Below are 13,197 nucleotides of genomic sequence, written 5' to 3' on the forward strand. Positions count from 1 at the left end.
CCTGCGGGTCCCACCCCCTCCTCCTCTGGGAAAAGGGGACGGGACTTCTGAATAAGCTAAGAACCTCAAGGCAACAGCTGCAGGGCTTAGGGATGGTTACAGAAGGAACCGGCTCTGAAAGTTTAAGGGAAACAATGAAATTCATATATGCTTACGTCAACACCCAGCATTTACAAAAGCGCCGCCATTGTGCCTGCAGGCTGTCCTGGAACCCAGGGACCTCCCAAGTGCTCTCCCGACACCCCTGTCCCTGTGCATCACCCCTGACGTAGCTACATAACAGTCCACTAGGAAAAGGGGCCCCGGAGTCATTCCCATCAGGCCTTGGACACCTAGGCTGCTGTCGGTTTTCTGCCGCCCCAAACCAAGCTGCGGGACAGAGCCCGGTCCACGTGTCTGTTGTTTCCTTGGGGTGGACATCCCAGCAACAGCGGCAAGGGTCGGGGGTGGGGGGAACCTGACCGTGCGGGAGCCCCCGGGGGCTGTCCAGCCGCAGACAGAGAGGAGAGCTCGTTCCCCGCACCATGAGCTCTCAGCATCCACAGCTCCTCGGGCTCAGAAATGTTCCTGTCCCCCGTTTCCGGCCCCCGGAGCCGCTGCCAGGCCATGCCCCCTTCCTGCCCTGAGAGAGGTGTCTTGGCACCTTCCCAGGCTCCTCTCAATGGCAAGGAGTCCACTGCGGGGGGTGGGGGGGATCCCACCCAAGATACCCCTGACAATAAAGACTGTGTTGACACAAACTGCTTGGAGCTACAGTGGTCATAAGAAAAGCTCATTTTTACCTGAGGTGTTAAACAGTAACTGCTAGAGGCCTGGCAAGGTCCACGGAAGGTTTGTCTCTTTGACAGGGGCTGCCCGATGGCCCCAGCTTGATGGCTCGCACCCGGCGGGGGGTCTGAAGTCCCAGGCCTGGCGCTGGTGGTAGCATGGGGCTCTGCCGCCCTGCCCGCCGCAATTCCTGTCACCCTTCCCGCCCCCCAGCCACCCAAACCAACCCACACATCTGGGGCATTTGCTCTGCAGCCATTTTTTTCCCAACAACCAGAACATGTGAACATCCGTATGCAGAAAAAAACGAACTTCAACCCATAGCTCACACTGTAGACCAAATAAAAGCGCGCCCCTCAAAATGGATCACAAGTCTGTATGGACAACTCAAAACTATAAAACTTCGAGAAGAAAACACAGGAGAAAATCCTTCTGACCTCAGGTTAGTCAACATCAAAATGTGTCCTAGAGACAACCTCAAAGGCATTTCCTGTGAAAGAAAACATCGACAAGTGGGACTTCCTTTAAAATTCTGCTCTGTGAAAGGCAGTGTAGCAAGAATAAAAAGACAAGCTACAGGTTGGGAGAAAATATCTCCAAGACACACATCTGATAAAGACTTTGTATGTAGAGTACATAAAGGACTCTCAAAACTCAGTAATGAGGAGAAAAAGAACCCAATGAAAAAAATGCACAACACATTTGGGCAGTCAGTTCACCAAAGGCGCTATATAAATGGCAGATTAGCCCATGAAAAGATGCTCAACATCAGTGTTAAGAAAATGCACACCCAAGCCACAGGGAGCTGCCATTGCACATCCTATGAGAATGGCTAACATCAGAGATGCCAGGTGCACCCTTCTAGTTGCTGGGTGGGGTCCTGCCCGATTCATGAATCACATAATAAAGCCAATTGGATGTTTGAAAGAAAGAAATGCTGACAATACCACGTGCTGTGAAGCTTTGGGCGACTCCCAAAGTCGCTGGTGGAAATGTGAAATGTTGCAGCCTCTCTCGAGAGCAGTTGGGTAGTTTCTCATGAAGTTAGGCACACGCTTACTGCACAACCCAGCAATTTCAGCCCTGGGTGTGTACTCTGGAGACACGGACACTCATGTTCACGCAAAAGCCCACACACAGGTGTTCATAGCGGCTCTCCTCAGAGTTGCCCAAAACTGGAAACAGCCTTCGATGGGGGAACGGGTAACAAACGCTGGTACATCTGAGTGGGGAATACTACTCAGCAGTCAAAAGGAACGAGCTCTTGGTGCTCCCAGCAACATGGGAGAATCTCAAAAGCATTACGCTAAGTGAAAGGTGCCAGAAGCAAGAGGTGACACTCTGTGGGATTCCGCGCATATGGCACTATGGGAAAGGGGACACCATCGGGACAGAAAACAGATGTGAGGGTAGGGGAGGGGTGAGGCCGGCATTGACATTCAAGGGCACGACTGTGGTGGCGGTAGCACAACTGGGTGCACTTGGACACCGAAAAAAGGAAATGTTTCTGCCTGTGAATATGTGTCAATAAAAAAAATTTTGTTTTGCAATCCATTTGAAAACAAGTCCACTAACCATCCCTCTTCTCACGGGACTGTTCCCCAGGCTCCTTTGATGTAAAAATCCGGACATGGGCCCTGCTCTAGGAGACCCTGGCTTCAGGGAGAGGTAGACAGAGGCCCTTCTGCGATGGGAACCAGGGGTCAAACACGCCACAGTCTGTGCAGCCGCTCTGGGAAGAGGCGGAGCCGGCGGCCCCGCCTGTGAATGCAGGCTGGCCTTGGACTCGCTTTGTCTAGTGGGATGTGGGGAAAAGGAGGCCACCACGGTGGTCCCAGAGGCCACGCCCCGGATGCCTGGTAACTCTGCCTTCATTCTCATGGAACAGGGCCTGAGGCCACCTCGTACGGAAGCAGGTTCAGCAACATCCGGACAGAGGAAAATCGAGGGCTCCGCCAACCTGGCACCGACTGTCAACGTGTGAGGGGTACCGCCAAACAAGTAGAGAAATGTACAGCCCACCTGAGCACTGTGAGAAATAACTAATTGTTGTTGTAGCCATTTTTTTTGTTTGTTTTTTAATACTTCAGTGTGTATTTCCTAGAAAAGAGGACATTCTCTTACATAGTCCCAGGGCAATCAGCAAAAAAAAAAAAAACAAAAAAAACCCCCAAAAAAACCCAAAAAACCGCTGAGTCCTGGCTGGGCAGCTCAGTTGGTTAGAGCATCGTCCTGATACGCCAAAGTTGCAGGTTCGATCCCCAGTCAGGACACATACGGCAACCAAAGAATGAATGCATCGATAAGTGGAACAACAAATGCATGTCTCTCTCTCTCAAATGTATAGACAATAATAAATCAATAAAAAATAAGTCAAAGAAATAATAAACAATAAGAAATAATGCTGATGCAGGACTATTATTTTATCTACAAACCTTTGAACTTTGACTCTGCTTTGTCTGTATAGGGCATGTCTCTACCGGCCTGCACCTCCCTCAGAAAGGAGCAGCAATCACGGAAGTGGCTTTGGACCTCTACTCCACAGTAGATCAGAGGGAAAGGACCAGGGTGTGACAGGCCAGCACTGCAGCAAAGACGCAAGTCGGCGAAAGCGGCAGGGATGACGATGCCTCCTGTTGAAGCAGCTCCCGCTGCAGAGAGGCCTCGTGCAGGACACTTAGCAGCTGCGGAGGTGATCGCCGACGTGTCAGGAAAAGGAATGGAAGCCAGGATGGCCCATGGGCCAAGGTGGCTTTGGTTGTAAATATCTTGCTGACAAGAATTCTTCAAAATTGGTGGGCAGCGATGCACCCTATGTTGTAAAAGTGGAACCCAAGGACCATGGACCTCTTTTGACTGAATTAAAGTTCTGCCAGGGAGCTGCCAAGCCAGGGCAGATTCAGAAATGGATTCGTGCCCATAAACTGAGGTAAGTACCTGAGTGTTCCTAAGTACTGGGGGTTTGGCCTACATGAGACAAGTGGGACAAGTTACAAGTTCACGATGATGGATCCCTTTGGGGGTGACCTTCAGAACACATATGAATCAAATGCTGAAAGGTTTTCTTGGAAAAGTGCCTTGCAGCTAAGCCAAAGAAGTCTGGAGAGCCTGGGATCCAAGCACTCTGTCCAGAAAGTATCCATCCATGCGCTGTGAAAAGGAGAGACATTTATTGAAGAAGATACAAGATACAAAAAACACTGTACAGAGGACAATGACGCCTCAGCTGCCTTCCAAGTAGGCATGCTGGGACCTCACACAGGTCTCCCAGCGTCTCTTCCACTGCTCTAAACACTCTTGAAAAAGTCTGGTTCACTGGGAGCGGTTTGAATCAAGTCTTTAGCAACCGCAGCACGATGTTCCTTCTGCTCTGGGAGCAGAAGCCATGGAATGAATTTTCCATGACACGCTTCAGGCCAAGATCTTGCGTCAAAATCTCCAGATCAGCTTCTAGTTCTTGCACTGTCAGTGGCTGATCTTTGTTGATTGCAGCCTGTACACATTCAACATTCTCAGGGGTTCTGCTTGTTGTAGGCCTTCCAGAATGTGGATCACTTTCAACAGATTCTCAAGCACCTTTGAAGTGTTTGTGCCACACTTTTATTTGCACTGCTCTCCTTGCATTGTCCCCAAAAGCCTTCTGAATCATCCGAATAGTTTCCACAGAAGAACGCTCAAGCTTAATGCAAAATTTGATGCAGATATGTTTGCTGTACTCAGTCATTTTGAATTCAATGGACACACAGTGCATGTGCTCACTCAATGGCCTCTACCACCTCCACTGACTAGTACAGTGAGGTCGTCATTGTTCATGCGTGCACATTCTAGTCCACTCTCCTTGGCTGCCTGGTTACATTGATATTGTGCAAACTATTCTTTTTATATTAACAATGGCTGCACTTTTTCCAGACAGGCCTTGTATTCACGAGCAGGAGTATGTACACAGAGATATCAAGGCCTCTAATCTTCTGAGCTGCAAGCATCCTGACCAAGTATACCTGGTAGATTACAGTCTTGCTTACCGGTACTGCCCAGAAGGAATTCATAAAGAATACAAGGAAGATCCCAAAAGATGTCACAGAAGCACCATGGAATTCACCAGCACTGATGCACACAATGGTGCAGCCCCATCCAGACATGGCAGCTTTGAAATACTTGGTTATTGTATGATCCAGTGGCTTACTGGCCATCTTCAGTGGGAGAATAATTTGAAATATCCTGTCTATGTTAGAGATTCCAAAATGAGATACAGAGAAGATATTGTAGGCTTGATGGACAAATGTCTCCCTGAGAGAAAGAAGCCAGATGAATCGCTAAATACATGGAAACGGTGAAATGACTGGACAATGTCGAGAAACCTCTTTATCAAAGTTTACGAGACATTCTTTCTCAAGGACTAAAATCTATAGGAAGTAAGGACGATGGCAAACTGGCCCTTGGCATTTCAGAGAATGGAGGTCTGGAAGCAAAAATTGTATCAGAAGCAAAAGAGAGAAACCGAGGAAAGCGCAGGAGCTGGCGACGAAGACAGAATGCGCCGGTGCACAGGTGGAAGAAGCCCGCCTGTTCAAAAGTGAGAGAGCCCGTAAGTAACTCACAGGCTGTGGACCAGTCGTTCATTTATTCCTTTCATTCGATTTTTCTTCTTTTTCTATTTAAGTGTTTTCATGTGAGGCCTTTGGAGTGGGGGAGTAACAGGGAAATACCTATGTCTTTGGAAAACAAATGTTTTATTAAAATAATTACTTTGTACAATTTATTAATGGATAACTTATACAATTTCAAAATCTGCAGGTTATATATACGCTCTCGGCTGTCCTGTGGTGTAAGGTTCCAGATACAGAAAAATTACTCTGACGTGCCCTTTCCCAGAGCATGTAAAATGTTTGACCAAGTCCTTCCTTTTAAGGAAATATGAAACTTAAAATAAAGGGATCTTTTCCCTTGATATGAATATACAATTTGTTTTGGTGATAAAAAAAAAAAGACCACTCTAAGGTGTCAGAGCAAAGGTCTTCCTCTGACATAGGTTTGCTGTGAGAAACGGAAGGAATGGTAGAAAATGTCTCCTACTGGATCTCAGAATCAAGGGGACGCTGTGTTTGCAGAACAGCATCAGGCAAGGATGACGGAAGGATAAGTCAAGAAGAGAAAGGATTCAATGAAGACGAAAGAATACGATGGTTAATTTGAAGCCAGTGGAGGCAATAAGGGAAATGCACAACACACCCCTGAGGAATTATCCTGCAGCTCAGCGGAAAGGGGTGGAGCGGTGGAAATGGTAAGAGACGAGATGCGGCACGTACAGGAAGCCTACGGATGTTCTCTCTGGAGTGAGGACGGGGGAGGAGAACACTGCGTCCACAGAGCTGGAGCGCGGGCAGCCCCGCGGGACACCGCCTGGTCTGGGCACCTGAGGGCTCCCTTGTCCCAGGTGAAAGTGATGAAAACACACTTAATACCTAGACACAAAGCTCACATATTTTTGAGGTAAAAATTGCATATAATGTCATATAAATCTATATAATGTCTTATTTATATGGGATACCTAAGAACTAATAAAAAACAAATCTGGCTGCAGCATTCTCCTTTGCAGAACTAAAAACCTGAAATAGCATCACAGAATGGAGTAATGTCTATGTCTATAGAGTTTTGAGGAAATAGGATCTTGACTCATTCATGTGGGCAAGATATTCTCAGACGTGCTTAGAAGGGGAACCACTTGCTTAGTATTCCTGGAAAAAGTACTAGCAGATAAACTGCAGTCAATCAGTGATGAATCCAAGTGAAGAACTTAAATGTGGGCTATGTTATAAAAGAACTAACTAGTGGTAAACCCACTAAACAGGATAATTGTAGAAATAACAATGCAAATGTCATTATAAAGTAACCAAATTAAAAATGTAATTCTCGAATAAGAAGACATGTAATATTGGAAGTGCAATAGCCATCATCGCGCACCTGAAATTTTGGCAAGTAAAATGGGGGAGAGGAAAGGAACGAGACATAAAAGTGCACTACAGTTTCCAACTTTCCATCTTGATACTGATAACTGGAGCCAAACGTACATTGTTTTCTTTAAAAATTAACTACTAATAGACTAAAAATAGGATTTATACCTTCGAAATCACTTGAGGGGAAAATAAAGCAAAGGAGATACCCTTCATTTTGTAAAAGAACAAAATAAAACCCAATAAGAAGAAAATAGCAAGGCAGTACAAACATAATGAAAAATGAGAGCAAATATAACATAATAAATATAAATGGAGCAAATTCTTCTGCTCAAAGATATTAATCATTTGGGTTACAGTCACACAAAACTGTAAATGACTGAAAGTTCCACATTGGAGAATGGGTAAATATGTTACATCTGTAAAGGGAATGTTATGGAGCTAAGTCCATATTTTCAAATAATAGTAAATGACCTTAGAAATGATAATCAGTTAAGTAAAAAAAAAAAAAAAAAAAAAAGCAAGACACTAAATTACATATAAAAGATGGTTCTAATTTTTCTAAAGCCAATGATGTGTTGACAGTCATATCCTCTGGGTGCTGAAATGTGGGGTGATTTTGTATTTTATTTCTTTGTTGGATTTTATTTGTATTTCTCTATTTTCTAAACTTTCTACCATGAAGATGTATTACTTCTATGACCCCAAAAGAAACACTAATTGCTCATTCTGGAACATATTGCTACTTATTTTCCTAATTATCATAGCCAGTACTTTATCTGTTTGCTAAATCCAAGAATCTCACTAGAAGAGAAAATCCTTTTGCATGAAATTGAACCCTGCGAACCCTCCTATCTTCCTCCATCTCTTTGAGACCCACAAAGAGACAAATCGGAGTCAACCACTTCCAGGGAAAAGTTTACTCAGGCTTCCAAACTCTTCCTCTCCCTCCACTTACAACCTTACCCTCTATGGAGCCCATCTGGCGCGGCTCCGTTCCAGGTGGGTGCTGGCCTGACAGGCTGGGGCCCCAGGTGTGTGTCGGGCTGCCTCGCACTAGCTCACAAAAGCGGGCTGTGCCCACCTCTTCCCAACCCCACATCCTGGGACATGACTTTGCTAGTCTGCGATCGCATGGTGGGAGTAGTTACACCACGGTAATCGGCAAATGCTACAAATTAGGTTCTGCTCCTCCACCAAAAGCCAGTTGTTCAACACTTACCAGCACCCAACTGCCTGGTGTTCAGCAGCTGGTGCCTGGTAGGCGGGCTTCTGCTAACGTGTGGTCCCTGGGCTAGCAGCTTTGCCCAGCATCACTTAGGAGCTTGTCAGAAGTGCAGAATCCCGCCCTCCTGCTGATATCTGAGTCGGAATCTCTGGGGGTGGGGTCCAGCAGTTTATCAAGATCCTAAGCACTAGACAGGAGCAGCAGAGGCTCTGAGCGGAAGGGGGATCCTTTCCAGGCTTAGAGTGTCATTGTCCTACAGCACAATGAAGTAGCCTTCGATTTCCCCCTCCTTATGGTTCAAATATCACATAGAGAAAACTTAGAAGAAAAAAAAATTCGTATTTCCACCAGCCACACAACTGTTCTCACTTCTCCACATTTCTTCCACCATTTGAGTTCGTGTTTATATAAAAACCAGCTGCTGGCACATTTTTTTTTTCTGTGTATTAGTATACAATGCATTTGCATCCTGATTTCTTGCTGAACAACTTAGACTTTGACATGATCCCCAAGACCTGCTGACTTTTTCAAGAAGAGATTTTGTGTGATTCCTTCAGCTGCCCTTTCCCCCTGCCTCCAGCCAGCAGGCTGTACACAGCGTGGTTGGTATCTGGCATGTAACCTGCAGAATTAACATTCCTTATGCTGGGCCTGGCCCGCAGAGTGGGAAGGAAACAAGCCTCCCGGGCACAGTCACAGGCAGAGCCGGTGGAAAGGAGCAGGAACCCCTAATCCGTTTATTATGGGAAGTATTTTGGCACTGATTGTCTATGCCGTTTATCAACAGCTCTTTGTTGACTGGGCGTGGGAGGGTCTCAGTTCTGCTTGGAGGGAAGTTACAAACGCCTCCGGAGCCCTTTTTTGGGTGGTTGATTTACTCTTAAGCTTTAGGTAAAGAATGGATCTGTAAATTGCCTGAGTTTGTGGGACCATAAATCGCTTATTGATAGGTCACACTATTGGCAGCAAGAGCCTCAGGAAAACCACCGGTGTCCCCACCTCGTGGATCCTGAGGCTTTTCATAGCAGACGCACCGCCTTCCTCCAAGAAATACTCATTGGCGCCTCCTCTGACCCAGCAGCTCCACAGAGACGGGCCCGTGAGAAACAGAGAAACTCTAGATCAGCGTGCCACCTTCGGGGCTCGCTGGGCCGGACAGGCAGAGGCGACAGGCAGGGAGAGGCCTGGCCCGGGGTGGCGGGTGGGGCGGTGAGGGGGGGGATGCTCCCAGAGGGACGGCTCCAGGAGGAAACGCCCCGCCCTGAGGGAAGTGTGGGGGCAGAGTGGGCGTGTGCCACTGAGGGCTGGTCAGAATAGTTGGGGGTGGGGCTGGAAGATGAGTGGCGGGAAATGAGGCGGAAACCCAGGCAGGTGCTAGGTGGTCAAGTCGTCACTGTGCCAGGATAAACTACTTAGGCGTCATTCTAGACACTTATGGCTGAGAGGGTGGCATTCACCCAGCTAACAGCCCTCCCTCCATCCTCTCCCCCGTGTCCATCCTTCCGTCAACCATCACCCACCCATCTTTCGAGCTACCTACCCGCTTAATAGACTCCATACCAGGCACAAGATATTTATTTCCTTTTCCTGAGTCCTCAAGCTCTAGAGGTTTCCCCAGCCACTCCTTATACCTATTCTACTGCCGAGCTCCTTGGCCCTACCTGTGTCCACCTGCAGACTATCCAGGTGAGGGTGCTGTGAGAAACAAGGAAGGAAGCAGTCATGTGACAGCAAGGCGCAGCTGGTGGGTGACTGGGAAAGAGTAAAGGTAGTACCGGTGGGTGTGCGACCCAGAATGGCGAGGAGATCCCACCCTGACAAGTAAATATTCCAAAAGGCAGTTATGAAACTGTTACAGCAAATGGCAACCCACGTCCTTCACGTAATTAGGATGTGCCCTTAAAATTAAAAAAAGAAGAGTCAGAATTAAGAATGCACTATATGAAAAAAAACCCAGTTCCATGGATTAACATTTTTGTTGTGTGTTGGTTTTGTTTTCTTTTTGAGCTGGTCAGGGGATGGGCGGTGGAGCAGTGTTTTAGGTCTTAATCTTCTTAAATGGGTTAAATTTTGTAAACACACTTTGGTTTAACACATTTCATTGTCCTTTATGGTGAAAAAAAAAATCCATGCAGATAACAGAAGACATCACACACACAGATACATTACAAGGTACGCAAAAATCACCCACAGATAAAACTATTTGCGGGCACTTTGGTATATTTTTTCATTCTTTCATCTCTGCATATTTTAAACTGAGATCACTCATTTTTTTCAGTGTTGACTTCCTCCTCCTCCCTCCATTTAATACATGAAATGAGAAAACACATAACATTTTGTGAAAACATCATCTTAATGGCTATGAAGGTTCTGTATTTACTGAACCAGAGTCCCTTTTAGTGGAGGGCTTAGGAAGTTTCCAGTATTTTGCTTTTATTAAAACATGGAGACCATCCTTTTATCATCTACCTTCTATCAGAATTCTCATTACTTCCTTTATGTAGAATTTTAGAAATGGAACAACTAAGAAAAACATTTTTTTTAAACGCTGAGACCTCAATCCCTATGCCACTTTGCCTTCTAAAAAGACACTTGGCCTTCATGAACTTTTTTTAGAGGCCACAGAAGGTCTCTCCAGCTCTCTGGACATTAAGAGAATGTGGTGTATGTTGTTGTCTGTCTATTTAGTGAGCGTGCTGTGATGCTTCAGGGAAAAATTTGTGTAAAAAAAGAAAAAGGAGAAATAGAACGAACTGTCTTCCTGCTCTCTTTGGTTCCAAACCCAAAACAATCGTTCTGTAAGAAATCGGAAAGAATAGCTCCGGCGCGGACCCGTGTGGCTGGGTTGGTGGGGCGAGGTCCCGCACAGCGAAGGCTGCATGATGGGCCCCAGGTCTGGGCACAGGCCTGGGCTGCCGCTTCCGACCCTGGGTCCCGGGGCGTGCCAGAGGCCACGGATCTATGTTTCTCTCGCACTTCCAAGTTTCTCTCCCTCTCTTCTTCCCCTCCCTTCCCCACTCTCTAAAAAGACAAAAAAAGGGGAAGAGTGGAAGGAAGGAAGGGAGGGAGGGAGGGAGGAAGGGAGAGAAGGAGGGAAAGAAATAAGGGAGAAGGAGGAAGGAAGGAAAAGGAAGAAATAAGGAAGAGAGAGGAAGGAAGAAGAGAGTGAAAGAGCGAGAGAGGAAGGAAAGGAGGAAGGGAGGACGGGGACGGGAGGGAGGATGGAAGGAAGGAAGGAAGGAAGGGAGGGAGGAAGGAAGGAACGGCTCAAGATCCTTTTATCCGAGTTTCTAATCATGCTGCCAGGAATCTAAGTTTCGCATCTAAAGTAGTGGAACGAGTTTCTGTTGAACCAGTGTTACTTTTGACACTCACTAGTATTCAGACCATTGTCACCTCTCCTTAACACAGTGTCCCCCGCACTTCCTAGAGCCACAGCCTAGCCAATAAGCGTGTGGTGGCGGCTTGGCCGCCCCTGGGATGGGCCTGGGGTTGCAGAGGGCGTGGGGGGCGGCTTTGGATGCGACCTGAGATGCCCCGGGTCCGATGCCCGGCTCTGTAAATCCGCACTAACACTGTCCGAGCCTCGGTTTACCGGGGTGGAATAGGGGACCCATCCCAACGCGCCCCCGCAGGAGCGCCGGGGCTGAGCGCCGTACCGCACGGAGCGAGCCGGCGACAGCCCCGCCGGGCGCGCGCGCAGCCCCGGGCCGGAGCCGCGCCGCGCGGAGCCCGCACTCACCTCCGCCGTACATCTGGCACAGGTAGGGGAAGCGCCACACATTGCCCAGGCCCACGGCGTACGAGATGCAGGCGAACACGAACTGCAGCGGGTTGGCCCACAGCGGCCGCGCTTTCTCCATGGCCCCGAGCTCGCGCGCTCGCTTCCCGCCCCGGCGCCCGCACGTCTGTGTCGGTGTGCGGCCGCCAGGAGCGCCGTCCCACCCCGGCTCAGCCTGGGGGTGGCCCCGCGCCACAGACGCTCGCCCGCTTTTTAATTGCTAATCTCATTAACGGCGCGCCCGTCGGAGGGGCGTGGCTGGTAAATGGATGACGGCGAGCCCCACCCCGCCCGGCTGCCGGGGCCGGGCAGGAGCCCTCGATGCCGGCGTTCGGGGCGGCGCCTCGTCCCCTCGGGCTCGACGTCGGGGCCAGAGGGTGGGGGAGCCGTGGGCTCCTTGGAGTGGTCAGGCTCCCTCAGCCGCCCCTGCATCATTTCTTGAGTGCCTACTGTGCGCCAGGACAGTGCTGTGAATCTTGCTGCAGCTGACATTCTGGTAGAGGAATTGGATAAAATGTCCCATTTTCAGCTATTTTTGATCCACGGAACGGACAATTTCATCTGGTTCATTGTAGTCCACATGTAACACCGTGAGAAGCAAGGGAAGCAACTGAGGCAAAGCAAGGGGATTAGCAGCTCCGGTAGTGGGCTGGGATGGTCAGGGAGGGCTTCCCAGAGGAGGAGGCATGGCCTTTGCTCAGGGACGGGAAGGAAGCAAGGGACCCCCGTCCCCCGCCCCGCCCCCCTTGCGGAGGAAGAACCGTTCAGGCAGCCCAGTTTCCTTCCATCCACTCAACAGAGCGGCCCTGGGCGTCTACTGTGTGCGGGGCCAGGGGTCTGGCTCCGCGGTGCCTGGCGCAGTTGAAAATCGGGCTTTGAACAACTGCTGTGAGGGGCTCTACTTCTGAGGCCAGTCTAAGGGCCAGAGATTCTGATTCATTAGGCTCAGGTCGGGGCCTAAGAAACCTCGTATTTCTCCCAGTCTTGCCGGGTGACTCGCTGCAAGGTCACTAGACAGGCTAAACTGACGATTTGTAGTAATGCAGGATCTGTCCCGCTTCGAATCTCAGCTGTGCCACGGACTTAGCGGAGCCTCTGTTTCCGCATCTGCAGTGGGAACAAACATTTCCCTGTCCCAATGGCTCATGTGAGAATTAATCAGTAACTCAGCTTACTACTTGGCACATCGCACGTGCTCAATAAAGAGGCCAGGATTTTAAGTCCCCAATAGGCTAAAGGAATGCATGTGTAATATGCTATGTAAGTTAAGGTTGATGCCATGCTTTGGACAGTGCCTAGTGCATAGGAAGAGCTAAGAATGTGCTTGCTAAGTAAATACATAAATGCACGCAGTTAAAAAGAAGTGAGACGCCAAGTTGCTAGCCGAACTCTTCCTTGAAGCCAAAATGAAACCACCTCTTTGGGACAGTGCCTGGCTGGGCTTTCCTTGGAGTTCCTGCTTGGCTGGC

General features: G+C 48.6%; 1 protein-coding gene and 1 pseudogene across 1 annotated transcript in view; one reads left to right on the forward strand and one right to left on the reverse strand.

Annotated features, from left to right (window-relative positions):
- SLC6A20 (solute carrier family 6 member 20) overlaps positions 1-11,918 on the reverse strand; it is a 30,531-nt gene extending 18,613 nt beyond the window's left edge. Inside the window, exon 1 of the mRNA XM_054594804.1 lies at positions 11,690-11,918. Within this exon, the coding sequence (XP_054450779.1) occupies positions 11,690-11,810 (121 nt within the window). The 5' untranslated portion in view covers positions 11,811-11,918. The remainder of the gene's footprint in view (positions 1-11,689) is intronic.
- LOC129087638 (serine/threonine-protein kinase VRK1-like) lies at positions 3,395-5,361 on the forward strand (annotated as a pseudogene).
- Positions 11,919-13,197: the final 1,279 nt, after the last annotated feature.

This window comes from Pteronotus mesoamericanus, unplaced genomic scaffold, assembly GCF_021234165.1.
Source record: "Pteronotus mesoamericanus isolate MK-2021 breed Mesoamerican mustached bat unplaced genomic scaffold, CSHL_Meso_final scaffold_533, whole genome shotgun sequence".
Taxonomy (NCBI): Eukaryota; Metazoa; Chordata; class Mammalia; order Chiroptera; family Mormoopidae; genus Pteronotus; species Pteronotus mesoamericanus.